General features: G+C 36.0%; 1 protein-coding gene across 3 annotated transcripts in view; it reads left to right on the top strand.

Annotated features, from left to right (window-relative positions):
* Positions 1-17,075, top strand: part of IPO5 (importin 5) — a 62,270-nt gene extending 45,195 nt beyond the window's left edge. For all 3 annotated transcript variants that reach the window (XM_058276490.2, XM_071208235.1, XM_071208234.1), the window contains 13 exons: positions 2,710-2,928; positions 3,962-4,045; positions 5,934-6,066; positions 6,153-6,274; positions 7,223-7,319; positions 8,034-8,206; positions 9,900-10,011; positions 10,093-10,148; positions 11,133-11,255; positions 12,275-12,494; positions 13,139-13,367; positions 15,065-15,206; positions 15,749-17,075. In XM_058276490.2, the coding sequence (XP_058132473.1) occupies positions 2,710-2,928; positions 3,962-4,045; positions 5,934-6,066; positions 6,153-6,274; positions 7,223-7,319; positions 8,034-8,206; positions 9,900-10,011; positions 10,093-10,148; positions 11,133-11,255; positions 12,275-12,494; positions 13,139-13,367; positions 15,065-15,206; positions 15,749-15,835 (1,797 nt within the window). In that variant the 3' untranslated portion in view covers positions 15,836-17,075. The remainder of the gene's footprint in view (positions 1-2,709; positions 2,929-3,961; positions 4,046-5,933; positions 6,067-6,152; positions 6,275-7,222; positions 7,320-8,033; positions 8,207-9,899; positions 10,012-10,092; positions 10,149-11,132; positions 11,256-12,274; positions 12,495-13,138; positions 13,368-15,064; positions 15,207-15,748) is intronic.
* The last annotated feature ends 290 nt before the right edge of the window (positions 17,076-17,365 follow it).

The following is a 17,365-nucleotide window of genomic DNA, read 5'->3' as shown; positions in this document are numbered from 1 at the left end:
ACCCAGCGCAAAAGAAAGTGCAGCCTGCCCAGGAATGGTGCCGCACACACGGAGAGCTGACACAACAAGATGACGCAACAAAAAGAAACAGATTCCAGTGCCATTGACAACAACAGAAAGCGGACAAAGAAGTCTCAGCAAATAGACACAGAGAACAAACAACCAGGGTGAGGGGCGAAGGGGAGAGAAATAAATCAATCTTTAAAAAGAAAATTGGATGGATTGGGGGGAAAATACACCAAATGTAAGATACGATCTATAATTAGTAATATTTTGGCAATTGTTTCATAGTTCTGGTTTTGTTTTTAAGGTTTTTTTTTTGTTTTCTTTATTTTAATTTCTCCCCTACCTGTTGTCTGTCTGCTTGTTATTTGCTTGCCTTCTGCAGGATGCACTGGGAACTAAACCCAGGATCTCCCACATGGGAGGCAAATGCCCAATAGCCTGAGCCACATCCACTCCTTTTTTTTTTTAAAGTTGAATTAGAAATTTTTTTTTTTTTTAGATTTATTTTATTTATTTCTCTCCCCTTCCCCCGCCCCCACCCCAGTTGTCTGTTCTCTGTGTCTATTTGCTGCACCTTCTTTGTCTGCTTCTGTTGTTGTCAGCGGCATGGGAATCTGCATTTCACGTTTCTTTTTGTTGCGTCATCTTGCTGTGTCAGCTCTCCGTGTGTGTGGCGCCATTCCTGGGCAGGCTGCACTTTCTTTCATGCTGGGTGTCTCTCCTTACGGGGTGCACTCCTTGCGCATGGGGTCCCCTACGCGGGGGGGCACCGCTGCATGGCACGGCACTCCTTGTGCACATCAGTACTGTGCATGGGCCAGTTCCACACGGGTCAAGGAGGCCCGGGGTTTGAATCGCAGACCTTCCATGTGGTAGACGGACACCCTATCCACTGGGCCAAGTCCACTTCCCAAGTTTTTTTAAGTTTTTTTTTTTATTTATTTCTCTCCCCTTCTTCCCTCCCCCCAGTTGTCTGCTCTCTGTGTCCATTCGCTGTATGTTCTTCTGTGACCACTTCTATCCTTACCAGTGGCACCGGGAATCTTTGATTCTTTTTGTTGCATCATCTTGCTATGTCAGCTCTCTGTGTTTGTGGCACCGTTCTTGGGCAGGCTGCACTTTCTTTCGCTGGACAGCTCTCCTTAGGGGCTCACTCCTTGCACATGGGGCTCCCCTATGCGGGGGGACGCCCCTGCTGGCAGGACACTCCCTGCGCACATTAGCACTGCACATGGGCCAGCTCCACACGGGTCAAGGAGGCCCGGGATTTGAACCATGGACCTCCCATGTGGTAGGCAAACGCCATATCCATTGGGCCAAGTCCACTTCCCGCTCCTCCCTTTTATAGTTTTTAACAAATGTTTCACAGTGCGAGGTGATGCTGGTGGGAAGATGGATGGGAGCCTTGTATGATGATATGCATGTTTGTTTTGTAAATTCACAAATTTTACTTTACACTTAGTGTTTATATATGTTAATATATGTATGATATACTTGAATAAAATTTTATTTTAAACAAAAATACAGTGTCATAAGCTAAAGTAAGAGGAGTTTTAAACAAAAGTTGAGTGTTCTGGTGACAGCAGTGTAAGAATATTATGAAGGAAACAAAGCAGTAGAAGCAAGTTGGGGGGGGTGAATAGGTTAGTTAAATCAAAAATGTATGTTGTCTCTTCCTTTCCTTTCCCCAGAGGGCCAATGTGTGGGCATTTAAAGACTGAAGGAAGAAGTTGCTGAGGTGGAGAAGAGTGCAAGAGTTACACCCCCCCTTTTTTTTTTTTGAGATTTATTTATTTCTTCTCCCTAGTTGTTTGCACTTGCTATCTGCTTATCTTCTTTTTAGGAGGCACCAGGAACCAAACCCAGTGTGTCACATGTGGGAGGGAGGCCCCTAACGGCTTGAGCCAACTCTGCTCTCTGTCGTATCTCTCATTGTGTTTCCTTACTTTGTCTTTGGGTTGTGTCATCTTACTGTGTCAGCTCACTGCACCAGCCCATCTCTTCAGCTCATTGTCTTGCTTATCTTTAGGAGGCACTGGGAACAGAACCTGGGACTTCCCATGTGGTAGGTGGGCGCACAGCTGCATGAACCACATCTACTTCCCCATTCTGTACTTTTGCTACTAATTTTCTCATTAGCATCATTTCTCACATAGTTTAAGAACATAAAATTGTTCTTCCACATTCACACAGAGTTGAAAAACTCCTCTGCCTTATTTTCAGGGCAATCCAGATAATGACATTACCTAACCTTTTGACCATATCTTTAAAGGACCATGCTCTGCCTATAGTAAGTAATGGGTGTAAATTAGGGGGGGGGGGAAGGAGTAGAAGATTAGCCATTAAGCTTGCTGGATACAAAAATATCAGGGATTCAAGAAATGTACTTAAAGATATAGCTGTGATTTAAGATGAGGCAAAAATGATTGAGGGGTATGTTGTTAAAAGAAGAGAGAAAGCAAATCCTACATAAAGCTTGACATGGATTCTTTGTATAGAAATTTGCTCTAGAACCTACAGTCTCTGTTTCTGCCTTCTAGATAGGTATCAGCTTACAGTTTTAAAAATATTCAGGAACTTGAAGAGTATGGTTATCCTAAGATCATTGTGCTGTTAGGGGTAGGCTATAAACTGTAGTTTTTACCATTGCTTCGAATTTGAATTTTTTTTCATGTAATTTATTTCATATCTTCTTTCTCCTAGCTGATTCAGAAAGGCACCAAGTTAGTTTTGGAACAAGTTGTGACATCCATTGCATCGGTTGCAGATACTGCAGAAGAAAAATTTGTCCCCTACTATGATTTATTTATGCCGTCACTAAAGCACATTGTTGAGAATGCAGTTCAGAAGGAACTCAGACTTCTAAGAGGAAAAACTATTGAATGTATCAGCCTCATTGGTCTGGCTGTTGGGAAAGAAAAAGTGAGTAATTTGCCAGTACAATGAATTTACCATATGTAATTTGGCTGTGGAGTTTTTGAGAGTACTGTAGGATTTTTTTCCTTCTGATAAATGGTTTTCTGGACACATACACCCCTTTATTTTTATTTATTAATTTATTTTGTTTGCCTTTATCAGCATCTTACTCTCATATTACTTCTATTTTATATGTAAATAAATTGTCGCCTTCATTATTTTCATTGTCGTCTTATGAAGGTTTCTTAACTCTGTTATGGTTCTTGGAAAAACACCATTTTCCCTACCATACATAGTAGGTATTTGGAGTTCAGTATCCATGTTTATTTTTATCCATGTAAACATGTGCTTAGAAACATGCCAGTTTTCCTGTTAATCCAAAAAACCTCAAATATCCTAAGAAGAAAACCTATATCTCTTCAGAAAATAATTAGCAAGGACCATTGACCTGTGCATTTTTTTTCTCTCCATTCAAAATCTCAGAATTGTCAAAATTAATCCAAAAGATGTTCTTCTGTCTAATCCTCAGAACTATCAGCTTGAAATATCTTTGTCTTACCTTCTCCAAAACCAGCATCAGTATTAATTTATTTTAAATTGTTTTCTGTGGGACACTGAGAACCTAACTAATGAAACATTTTGTTTCATGCTTTATGTATGTGGCTTTCAAACTGTCTTTGAAACACTCTGTTTATATAATGGAGATTGCCAAAACAATTAAATAAAAATGCAAGTAAAATCCTGTGCAGTGAATTCTGTGGAATGATCCAAATTTTTCTTTCTGGATTTGGACGTTCTTCTTACTGCTTGAAATGTGTACTCCATATTCCAGGTTCTATGCCATCAGAAATACTTTACACTGCTTCAGTGGAAAATATATTCTAGTGGAAAAAACAGTCTATTGCAATATGAATGAGAATTTTTTATTTTTGAAAGTTTGTCATTACACAAGAAACAAAATTAGGTAACAACAAGTGCTCCTCTGATTTGATATATACTGATAATACTGGTGTTGGTTTTCTCAAATACTTTTTTCTAGTTCATGCAAGATGCATCAGATGTGATGCAGCTATTACTGAAGACCCAGACAGACTTCAATGATATGGAAGATGATGATCCTCAGGTAAAGCAAACTTAATACATTTGCCTTTATCCATTTATGCAGATAGCACAAGGTTAAATGTACTTTCAAAAAATTGAATAATAGGTTTCTTAAGATCAACCATTGGTTTTGGACACTTTTCACTGGTTTTTCTTCTACTTCTCATGCCTTTTTTTTTTCTTAGTCTGTTGTAGGCTACTCCCTCGTCCTCTGACTCTCTTAATGTTGATGCTCTTTAGGATTCTATCCTAGGCTCTCTTACTTTTCATTTTCCTTATAAAGTGTCATGTACAATCATGGATGGTTTCAGTTTTCATCTATGTGCTTGTGACTTCCAGATCTTTCTCCAGAATCAGCGATTCATTTATCCAGCCACTTTACCAGACATCTCCGTGTGGATGTCTCCTAGCCCTTTCAATGCAATATGACTTCCTCCCCCTGTCAAAAGAAAAAGAAATAACAGAAACCATTCTCAGTGAATATGATAGTCCCATTTCCATTTCTGTCCAAAACAGAAATCCAGGCATCATTTTTTAATTCTTCCCATTCCTTATTTCCCATTTCCCTTCAGAAATCCTCCAGCCTTAACATCTCTTAAATCTTTTTTCTCTCCTCACAACCTACCATACCATACTTCACATATCAGCCACTGAACTAAAAATAAAGCTAATTTCATATCATCTCTTCTTTAAAGATACTTAAATGCCTTTGAGATAAATTCCAAATTCCATAATACAACAAACAATGTGACCTTCATGATCTGTTTTTCCTGTTTTCCTCACTACACGTAGCTGTCTCTTCAGCCACACCCTTCTTTTGGTTTATGGAATGTGCCATACTCTGCCCTCTGAACAAACGTTCTTTTACCTTAGAACCCTCTTTCCCTCCTACCCCCATTCAAACTAGCTAGTGTTCTATATCCAGTTCATTTCACGTAGTTTGCAAGACTTTTCTAATTAGTTCAGAGTCTTGATGTTGGATACTTAGGACACTGTCTTGTAATGACATTGTAAATAAGCAAGCTAGATGGAGTATAAAGAGCATTTGGGGGTTTTACTTCTTCACAAAATGTGGTATATAAATAAACGTATCTTTGTACACAGGTAAAAGGCTAGAAGGATACTTATGAACTGCTACCAGTAGGAAGAATGAGAGGGCTATAAGCTTTAAATTAGACTATGTCTGTCTTGTTCACCTTTGTACAAGCATGTAGTAGAATGGCTGGCACATAGTGTACACCCAGTACATATTTGTGGGATGGATGGATGAATGTTAACACTTAAAATTAGTGGTTTTGGGTTTTTTTAAAAAATAAGGGGTAGGGAGAAGGCTTGTGTGTCTGTGAGAGAGACACTGGTGTTTACTTTCCAGGTTATAGGGATGATGAATTACGAGCAGGTTCTCTGTAGGGTGATGGTCTTGTGTAAACACAGTTGTAAGAGAGGTGCCTTCTTAAATACACCCAGCCACTGACACAGAAAATAAGAGCAAAGAGAAAGGAATGTTTTGTTTCTTGGGTGTTTCAAGCGTTAAATGAATGGAGTACTAGGCAGTAGGGATACAAAATCAAATATAAGTTCCTGTCCTCCAAGTAAATTAGTGCCAGTAGTTGACAAGATTAAGTAGGTGATTAGGATGTTAAACTATATAATTGCTTCTTAGAAGTCAGGAAAAATAGACAAGGTCCTTGGATTCTTTTTGCCCTACCCTCTATCCATATCCCAGCATTCAGAGTTCATAGTTACCGCATTATCGATTCTGAACACTTAATGTATATGACCTCAGGAAATGCACTGACTGCTTGAAGTGTCATGAATATATCAGTAAAACATTGTTTAAGTGAAATAGGGAAGTGGCTTTCTTTTTTATTTTTCCATGTTTTTTTATTTTAATTTAAAATTTTTTCCAGATCTCTTACATGATCTCAGCATGGGCCAGAATGTGTAAAATACTTGGAAAAGAATTTCAGCAATACCTTCCAGTGGTGATGGGTCCTTTAATGAAGACAGCTTCAATCAAACCGGAAGTAGCTCTTTTAGATAGTAGGTGTCTTCATGGGGAAATATCAATTGTATAATTTCTCTATTTAATATTTTTAATATGAATTTGTCTTTCTCCCTGTTAATAGCCCAAGACATGGAGAATATGAGTGATGATGATGGTTGGGAATTTGTGAACCTTGGAGATCAGCAAAGTTTTGGTATTAAAACTGCAGGACTAGAAGAAAAGTCAACTGCTTGCCAGATGTTGGTAAGTGATCATAACGTTTACTAAACTCTAGTTTTCATGGAACTGCTTTGCATAGAGGCTGAAAAAATTGTTTTACAGCGCCAAGGTTATATTCCTTAAAAAATAAAATGTTAGAACCTTTTGACACAAAGTTTCCACTTGGCATCCATCCTAAAGATCATGTGGTCAAAACCTTTCATTATCTGTGCTGTTTTTAATAACCAAAAATAATAAACAGCCTAAATGCATATTAGCAGGAAAAAGGTCAACAAGTTATTGTATCCTGGAGTATACTCCATGAGGACAAGGATTATCTGTTCTGCTAGCTGCTTTATCAGAAAGTTAACATTGCATAATGTATGGTGGGCACCCAAGAAGAATTTTTTGAATGAACATAAAAAGTCAGTATATTTTCTTTGTCTTGAAACAAAACCAATATCATTTCAGTCATGTGAAAAAAAGGTAGATATGGTAGGAAAACCAAACTGCTATTCTCTCTTATGGTGGAATGGTACATGTGCATGTGTGTATTTTGAGTTTTCTTCTTGTTTTCTTTATGACTGTGGTATAGACAGTAAGGAGATAATATTTTTTTTTAAGATAGAATTTAGAATATTACAAATTTAGCAGTTAGGTAAACTTAAGTGAGAATTTGTGACTTCAGTTTTATTTTATATTGATACATGCATTATTGTGATCTCTAATTCATTAAAAAATATTTAATTTGATAAATGAGAATATGTGACTTCAGTTTTATTTTATATTGATATTGAATTATTGTGATCTCTAATTCATTTAAAAGTGTGTTTAATTTGATAGTCCTACATGTAGCCTTAAAACTAGTTCTAGTCCAGGAGATAGCATTCCGTGGTCCTTAAAATTTTGCTGTTTGTTAGTAAATATTAATACCTAAAAACTAACATGAATCTTGGTTTGTTTTTTGTTTGTTTTCCAATACTTTTGTTTCAGGTTTGCTATGCTAAGGAGTTAAAGGAAGGCTTTGTGGAATACACTGAGCAAGTTGTCAAACTCATGGTCCCTTTACTGAAGTTTTATTTCCATGATGATATCCTACAAATTTTGAACATAAAGCTTGTCTAGAGTTAGTAAAATTGTAGCATTTTCAAGTATTACTGTATACCACCATTACTGTTTCAGTATTTGCACAAATTATAGTTTGAGTATAAACTGGGCATGTGCCTTAATTTCATATATTTATGCCTTTACACACAAACACATTTCCCATTTATAAATGGGAAAAATGAGGACAGCCCAAGTGGTAGAGCCAGGACTCATCCCTAGATCTGTCTGACTCCAAAACACTTTGCTCTGGTTCCTCAAATAATGTTCTACAATGGTGTCCTTTAAAGGAGACCGTCTTTGCCACACAGAGGCTTCTCATAATATCAGAGGACTAGGTGGAATTTTTAAGAGGAAATCATCAGGACCTTATTTTATAAATGGTTAGTAGAGGGAGAACGCAACTTAGTTTTCTCAGGAAAGTCATAGCTTTGGTTGCATTAGGTGTTTGAGTTTACCTAAAAATTTCAGATAGATATATCTTGCAACATGCTAATAATGGCCACAGGTCAGGGAAGTGTGTTTCTATGGGCAGGGAGACTTTTCTGTTTTATACACACGTTATATATAACATAAGCTCTTGTCTTAAATAGAAGCTGTGTAGCACTGCTTTTAATGTAAGCACTTTAACTTAAGTAAACAAAAGGATAGAACAATCTTTTGAGGATCTTTAGTGATTACATTTCCTTAACAATAAAACGTGTTCGAGTGGCAGCAGCAGAATCCATGCCTCTTCTCCTGGAATGTGCAAGAGTTCGTGGTCCTGAGTATCTCACACAGATGTGGCATTTTATGTGTGATGCTTTAATCAAGGCCATTGGCACAGAACCAGATTCAGATGTCCTCTCAGAAATAATGCATTCTTTTGCAAAGGTGAATATTTTTCTCTTAAAGAATATAATTGTGTCTTTATTAGTCTTGTTAAATTAGGGAGAAAGTAGAATTTTTTTTTAATATGCTATAGCATCTTTTTATTGTTGCTTATTGGAAACATTCAAGTCTTAATTTTGATATTTTGGCATTTCTTTATTTGGGGGCCGGTATTTTTTAACAGTTATTAAGATACAATTCAGGGAAACGGATATGGTTCAAGCGATTGGGCTCCTGCATACCACTTGGGAGGTCCGTGGTTCACTTCCCAGTGCCTCCTAAAGAAGACAGTGAGCTTGTGCAAAGGGCAGGCATGGCAAGCTGACACAACAAAAGACACAAGAAGAAAAACATAATGAGAGATGCAACAAAAGCAGGGAGCAGAGGTTCCTGGTGCCTCCTAAAGAGGACAAGCAGGACAGTGAGCTGGCACAACAAGATGATGCAACAAGAGATCAAGAGGAAAAACATAATGAGAGACTCAACAAGGCAGGGAACAGAGGTCGCTTAAGTGATTAGGCACCTCCCTCCCACGTCAGAGGTCCTGGGGGATTCAGTTCCCGGTGCCTCCTAAAGAAACAAAGGACAGACACAGCAAGTGCAAACAATGAGGGGGTAGGGAGAGATAAATAAAATCCTTTTTTTTTTTGAAAAAGATACAATTCATATACAATTCACTATCTAAAGTGTACAAATCAATGGTTTTATGTGCAGCCTTTACCTCAATTTTAGAACATTTTCATCACCTCAGAAAGAAGCCCTGTACCCTTTAGCTATCACCACCTCCCCTTGCCCCTTTGGTTTATAAGAGTACTTAAAATATAAATACTCATATTTTAGTCCTTATTAATTGCCACCATCAGATACCCAGTAATCCAACTACAAAAGCCTGAATGAATGTAATTTTTAACTCACCACTCAGATATTTACTAGTTCCTGTCATACTCTCCTAAATTTCTCTATTGTCTTATCTTTAATTTGCACTGCTGAAATAGCCTCCAGTCTGTCTACTCCCAAAGTCTCCTTTTCTCCTGCCTCATTTTCTCAAGTATTAACTTGCTCTGTATTTGAGTCACTTCCCTTATACTCAGTCACAGCTCCTTAGCCTTCCACTGTTTGGTGTAATAGCTCTTCAGCATCTCTGTTCACTTTTCTTTCCTGCAATTCAGAGTTTCATATCTTTTTCCAAAGAATACGTATTTCCATGCCTTTGCCCTTGTCATTATTTCAACCTATAATGCCCTTCCAGGGCACACTTAACCTTTCTTCAGTGCTATATTTGTATTTTGTGTTTTCTGTTATTGTAGTAATTGAGCTTTTTAGAAGGTGGTTTATGCCTTTTATCTTCAAAGCATCACCACCTAGCATAATGCCTCATATATGTTCAGTCCATGTTTAAAATTCTCTTTAAAATACTTTTATTTCTACCAACTACAGACTAAGAGTATCTTCTCATTTAACCATTAATCTTTCATGGCACAGAATTATATATTCTTAATGTTTCCATGTGATTTTTTAAAGTAGACTTTGTAGAGGAGTTGAACATTTACAGAAAAATTACACAAATAGCACAGGGTTCCCATATATCTCCCCTCCCCACATGCAACCAGTTTGCCCTATTTCCATGTGATTTTTTTAATGGACTTTTAACTGTTGACTCTAAAACCCTAATCATCTTTGTTCTCTACCTCATTAGTGCATTGAAGTAATGGGAGATGGGTGCCTTAATAATGAACATTTTGAAGAGCTGGGAGGTATATTGAAAGCAAAACTTGAAGAACATTTTAAAAATCAAGAATTGCGGCAGGGTAAGTTTTCTTTGCTTTTACTTCTGAATGTAATCCTTAAAGACCATTGAAAAACAAAATATTTTTTTGCATGTGTTTTAGTTAAAAGACAAGATGAAGATTATGATGAACAGGTTGAAGAGTCACTACAAGATGAGGTAAATTATTCTCTTGAGAACTTTATATGACCATTTTTTTCTGGAAGATTTTAAAATGCTTAAGTTTCAAATTCAGCTGAATTACTGTTACATAACTAACTGTTTAGCAGGTATCTTTAACAGAAAAATCTAATGATTTACAGATACATGATTTGAAATTGACTGATTTGGATACTGTATATGTACATTTTATTGTAATACCTCACATTTTACAGTCTACTTTGATGTTTACCTAGTATAATATTTTATATACTCCTCAAAATAACCATTTGTATTTGGTGGTACTGTCACCATTTTGAAGATGAGTGACCTCAACTTCAGAGGTTAAATTATTGCCTAAAGTCACATTGACAGCATGGGACGCAAGCCCAAATTTTTCTGTCATAATTAGACATATGTGCTGCAGTGGTTGGTATAATTTTTCCTCACCTTGTTGATTATTTCCTTATCAAATCACTTGACACCATCAAACATATTCTGTGTATTTAGACTATATAGTATCTGGCCATCATGGTGGACCAGTGCTAAAATGTATAGGTCATCCAAATTCTCTTCAGGTTGCTCATATGCTGATATGCCCAAATTGCTCTCAGGAATGAGGTGGTATAAGTAGCTGACTTCTCTTCTCCCCACCATCTCACTCCAAAATAGAAACATTCTTGAGGAAACAAAAAATAATAATAAGGTAAAAACACTTCCATTTCAGAACTTTGAAATTTAGGGTCATATTTTTAACCATATATTTTTAATTATGTTCCAAGGAAAGTCATCACAGTAAGTTTAATACTTGACACACATCTATCCATATGCATGCAGAAAATATGACATCCAATCATTAAGGTTACTTCAGAATTTTGAGAAAGTAACAATATTTTGCTTTTCTAATTATATAATAGATTTTTGTAAACGTTTACTGTTAATAATGGTGAGGATACTTTTTAATACATAATATTTACTATTGTGCTTTTTTTGTTTTTTTTTTAGGATGATAATGATGTTTATATTCTGACCAAAGTGTCAGACATTTTACACTCAATATTCAGTAGCTACAAGGAAAAAGTATTACCATGGTTTGAACAGCTCCTTCCATTAATTGTCAACTTAATTGTAAGTGTTACCTCTCTCTCTCCCTCTCTTTTTTTGAGGTACCAGGGCCAAGCATTGAACCTGGGCTGGGACCTTATATGGGAGCCGACACTCAACCACTGAGCTATACCAGCTCCCACCTCTTTTTTTTTTTTTTTTTTTTTTTTTAATGATTAGTTTAAATATTTGGAATTTTATTTCATTGCAGCATATTAAATCTTAAACTTAAGTGCAAATTATTTCCATGGTATATTTTTAGTCTTGTATATCATGTTGTTCTCAGTATTTTCTCACTTGATATGAAGATTACTAATTAGGTTTTCTATAAGCCAATTAAATTAGAATCCATTCTGGAGACCTACAAGTGATTTATCATTATTTCAGATTATCTGTGTCCTGCTACATTAATAAATGGAAACATAATTATTACATTTCAGTGGACCCAAGAGATTTAGTTATGATTTCTTTATGTTCAGCCAGTAATTGAACCAGTAATTCTGGTTGAGGGCCTTCTATATTCAATTTTTTGGGAATATACTATAAATTAAAAACTATCATCACATGTTTGTGGGTTTTTTGGTATTTGTTTTGTTTTCATCTTTGTATTTTATTGCATTTAGTAGTGTAGTACATTTAAAATAAGATTTAGGCACATGTGACTTATCTGATAGCCTCTTGAATTGATTATATAAAGTTGAGGCCTTTGCAGCTTTTTTTTTATTGTTGGATTTTTATATATAACATTAACATTATCTTTTTTGTAAAATAAACTTAACATCCATTGCTGCTACAGTCAGTTCCTCCTGGTACCCATGTGGTAACAGCACATTGTCACACAGGTCTTTTAAACCTCTACTTCATTAAATCTGTATACTAGTCAAAAGAGTGTTCATAAAACATGGTTATTATTGTGGGGCTTTTTTTTTCTTTTTCATTGCTTGTATTAGGGATATCAGTGTAAACTTGTTGTCTGTATTAGGTGTTTACTTCTTCACATTCTTCATGTACTCCAGTATTAGAAGACCGTGTCTTTTTTACAGTGTCCACATAGACCATGGCCAGACAGACAATGGGGATTGTGCATCTTTGATGATGTTATCGAACACTGTAGTCCAGCCTCATTTAAATATGCAGAATATTTCTTAAGGCCAATGCTCCAATATGTATGTGACAATAGCCCAGAAGTCAGACAAGCTGCTGCATATGGCCTAGGAGTCATGGCACAGTATGGTGGAGATAACTACCGTCCTTTTTGTACAGGTACTTTCTCTTTTTTTTTTTTTTCCTAGATTGCAGTGCATTTCATTCCACATATCTCTTTTATCTCTACCTCATTCTCTTCACTATGCTTCCAAACATTATATGCCTACTTCTGATTTACTCTATTCCTCTTTTTTAAACACCTCATCTGTAGCATGCACAAATCTATCATCTTAATTCTCTTTGAAATGGAAATAAAATCTGAGTGGTATCAAAGCCTCCCTGCTTCCCAGCCCCATCCTTCTGGGTATGTTTCATATTGAATTTAGGAGGTATCCCAAAGCCCTGGCTGAGACTTTTAAAACATACCGACATCTCTGTACACTCAGCACAGGATTATCGGCTCTTCGCAGCTTTTGAAGTTTTAATACCTTCAGGTGATCGCCAGTGACTACTAATGTACATTATGCAGTCTCTAGATTAGTAGCACTGTGCTTCTGACCCCATGACATCCTGACCATGCTGGTACAATCTCCCATTTGTTAATTCATGAAAGTGTAGCAGAGAAGAAAAAAACATTCCTTACACATTAATATATCTTTACTGTAATCTATAACTACCAAAGATAAAAAGAATTTATATTTATGTTCATTTGCATGACAATGTAAGATTTTAACTGACCTTTTTTTCTAATGTTATTTTAGAAGCACTTCCACTGCTGGTAAGAGTTATTCAATCTGCAGATTCTAAGACCAAAGAAAATGTTAATGCCACAGAGAACTGCATTTCAGCAGTAGGGAAGATTATGAAATTCAAACCTGACTGTGTAAATGTTGAAGAAGTCCTACCACACTGGTTATCTTGGCTTCCACTGCATGAAGATAAAGAAGAAGCTGTTCAGACTTTCAGTTATCTGTGTGACCTAATTGAAAGGTAAGAAAGAGCATAGATAAACCTTTTATCTTCTTCACATAAAACATTACTTTGTTGTTTCTCCCCATTTCTACCAATCTCCTCATCTTTAAGGTTTAACCCCACAGTCTCTGTGCACAGCTTCGGATGTGTAGGTTTGTAATAATCCAGTCTTTTTATAAACCATGTTTAAGAAACTATATCACAATTAAGATTCCCTTATAATAAGATCTAATTTTAAAATATTCTTTATGGAATTAAATTCAACAGATGAGTGCAGGCACTGTAGAAAGTAATATTTTAAGACGATCTTGTGTAGTGTTCTGTCACTCCACCCTACTTATTCTAGAAAGAGATTAACATGCCTTGTTGAATTCATTATTTGACCTCTGGAATGACATTTTGAATGCTGTTTTATGTCCATCAGTGTATCTAAGAGTTAAAATGAACTGGAGGTTATAGAAATGATCAAATCAAAAGCATGTTGTTTGGTGTCTATTTCTCCAAGTCCAGATTCCTCTGAATATTAGTCAGATCCTGGACTCTATTGATTACCGTTTTGAATTCATGAATAAGCCAATGATTACAACCACTCATATGCTGGAGTTCATAGAAATAAGCCAAGAAACACTTACTGTTTCATACCTGTTTTAGGTTCACCTAAATATTGTATTTGAGTTCTCCCCCAAGAAAATGACCAAATAATGTAACAGCATCCTTCTCTTCTGGGGACTACAAACTTCTTACCTGCTCTTGGAGTGTTTGATCATTCTATTTGATCATCTCCATTGAATATAATGAATCTGAAATTCTCTTAATGACAAAGATTGGAATTCTAGTGAAATTCACTATTAATTTTCTTTCCTTTAAACTTGCCTGGCATTTATTTTTTCTTTTCCAGCTTACTCTCAAAATATCCATATATTCTTTTGAACTTTAGATTTATCTTAGAAACCATTTTGAAGTAGCTAAATGAAATTTGTGTTTAAGAAACTTATTTTTAGTAATGCCTTTTTTTTTTATTTAATTTTTTAAAAACAAGTCACAATGTTCCTTATAAAGCACTTAAGGTGTTCTGTTGTTCAGCCCTTATAACAATCCTGAGAGATGAGCCCAGTAATTTCCCTAATATACATGTGGAGAAACTAGGCAGCTATTTTTTTTTTTTTAAGATTTTTTTATTTAATTCCCCCCCCCCCCTCCCCCCCCCCGTTGTCTGTTCTCTGTGTCTATTTGCTGCATCTTGTTTCTTTGTCTGCTTCTGTTGTCATCAGCGGCATGGGAAGTGTGGGCGGTGCCATTCCTGGGCAGGCTGCACTTTCTTTCACGCTGGGCGGCTCTCCTTACGCGTGCACTCCTTGCGCATGGGGCTCCCCTGCGTGACGCGGCACTCCTTGTACACATCAGCACTGCGCATGGGCCAGCTCCACACGGGTCAAGGAGGCCCGGGGTTTGAACCGCGGACCTCCCATGTGGTAGATGGACGCCCTAACCACTGGGCCAAGCCTGTTTCCCAAAACTAGGCAGCTATTACGTGAAATTAGCTCACTTTCCTCCTACTGAATTTACAAGACAGTTGCTTTTAGTAAGTGCAGAACCATTTTGTAAAGACATTAACAGAATTCCATATCAGAGAAAATATTTAGTAAAGTGTTGAGTGCTTTAGTGATTTTTCCTTAAAAATTTCATTTATAAAGGTTTTCTTTTTCTTTTGTCAGTAATCACCCAATCGTTCTTGGTCCAAACAATACCAATCTGCCCAAAATATTCAATATAATTGCAGAAGGAGAAATGCATGAGGCGATTAAACATGAAGATCCTTGTGCCAAACGTCTGGCTAATGTTGTTCGCCAAGTACAGGTAAACTGATTTGATTAACTGGAGAAAAAGGGCTAAAATTTATTCTTTTTGTGTTTATATTAGCAGAAAATATAAATCTCATGAGCTAAGAAAATGTTATTTATCTTTCATCTAGCAGGCTTAAATGCATTATACTTAATATCTATCCAATATTCTCATAATTTATTAGAACTAAAATCTTTGTCTTTTGAGGCATCTTAAGCCTTCCAGTTTCCTCATACGTTCTCACTCTGCAGTAGTTTTTCTGCATATCTAAAGACAAAAAGATGAGATTTGCTAATAAATACGTTGTCACCTACCAGCATTTCTTAAATGATTTTTAGTTCCTAAATTCATGGTTTTTACTTTAATGTGTCCACCTGCCTAGTATAACTATGGAAAAATTACTGTGACATGAGCTTTAAAGAAAGAACAGATTTCTTGCTTTTACAATGATATTCATCAAACTAGTTTTCCTAGGATATATTTTGACATTATTATATTTTGCCTTCCAAATTATAATGCCACCATATCTAAATCTTTGAAAATGTTTTTTTCCTTAGACTTCTGGAGGATTGTGGACTGAATGCATAGCACAGCTCAGTCCTGAGCAGCAGGCAGCCATACAGGAGCTCCTGAATTCTGCTTGAAGGGCCTTAATATCACCCACCAGAAAACTAACTCCAAATAAACGTTTACCCTTTTGTTTAGGTTTCTTTGTTTTGTTTTTGAGCAAAAGAGAACGGTAATTTGTATAGGCCATTCTTCTGCAAAGTCACAACAGCAGGAAGAGAAGCACTGTGTTTCAAAATGGTTTTTAAATGGATTTCTATCATACCACTGAAGAAGTTTCCTGTAAACCATACAGTAGCACTGAAGAGTATTTTTCTATTGGTATAGCCCACCCGTGTGAAGGTGAAAGGGAAATAAGATTAATTTTCTCATTTAGACATAAGGAAATTAACAATTTTAAGATCAGTTGCTCAGCATAGATGTGCATTAAATTGCTATACACCCTAGTGTTAATTCTATTAATTGGAGTGTGAGCCTTTTGTAAGGTAGAAAGAAGCCTTCTTCTACCCAGCAAACCAGAGATCCAAAAGTTGAAAAACTGAAGATAAAACAAGCATGAAGATCTCATATTTGATGTCACTTGGTTCTTTTTTCCCAAAAGGCTTATGCAGTGACTCAATTTGGAAAGCTTTCAGCTTCCAGCCCTTGAATGTGAAGTGTTGTTGGCATGTCTGACAGTAGTCTCATTCACTCCTCAATAAACAACATTGAAATACAAAAGAAGCTTGTGTAAAAATTCAGTACTGTCTGGCTTTTATTCGTTTATGTTTTCAATATAAGAATAGTCGTGTTTTGTTTTGTTTTTTAAGTAATAGCTGTGGCTCTGAACAGTCTTTTTTCCCTAGTAGTTTCCTTATGCAATTCCAATTTTAAAGCATTTTAGTTTTTACTATTTTCCACTGTAATATAAGCCTACTCCATTCACAGTTGGTATCCTTTTAAGTTTTGCAAATTTCAACACTTTTTAAAACTAGGATTGTTCTGATTAGATAAAGATTTGACTTAGTATCCTCATTGCAATTGTAATTGCTATAGAGCTGCATACAACTTTCGCTCTTTTAATTTTATGATAAGTATATTATGGCTAAAATTATTTACTGATTAATTCAGTAAAATGTGGACTTTTTTTTTTTTTAATGTGTTAACCTCAGAGTAAATGACTTGCTGTTTCTTTAAATGATTTTTCTAAGGGATCTTAATAGATTTCTGTTGAAACTTCAGTGTTAACATTTTTATAGTTTGTACTAAATTTAACCCTATTGATAAATGAATTTTATGCTTAGATCCGAATTTAAATTAAAGATTTTTTTCTTTAAATGATTTGCATTACTTTATTAAAACTAAATCTGAAATGGAATAGAAAACAGAATGGGCAAATATTAAGTTGGTTCTTGTGTTAGCAAATACCATCTAAATATATTATCAGTTTTGAGCTCACCACTATTAACCTTGAGGTTTCATTCAGTATCTGGCAAAACAACATATTGAATGGCTTCATCCACACATTCGTTGCTTTCAGTGGGTACCTACTTGACTTTTGTAGTGTGTATGTGTTAATAATTGGAGGTGGTTTGTACTCCTGTATTCCAGTTGGTGAAAAATGGATG

The sequence above is a fragment of the Dasypus novemcinctus genome, chromosome 15, assembly GCF_030445035.2.
Source record: "Dasypus novemcinctus isolate mDasNov1 chromosome 15, mDasNov1.1.hap2, whole genome shotgun sequence".
Taxonomy (NCBI): Eukaryota; Metazoa; Chordata; class Mammalia; order Cingulata; family Dasypodidae; genus Dasypus; species Dasypus novemcinctus.
Note: the sequence above shows the minus strand (reverse complement) of the source record. Positions and strands in the feature narration are given on the sequence as shown.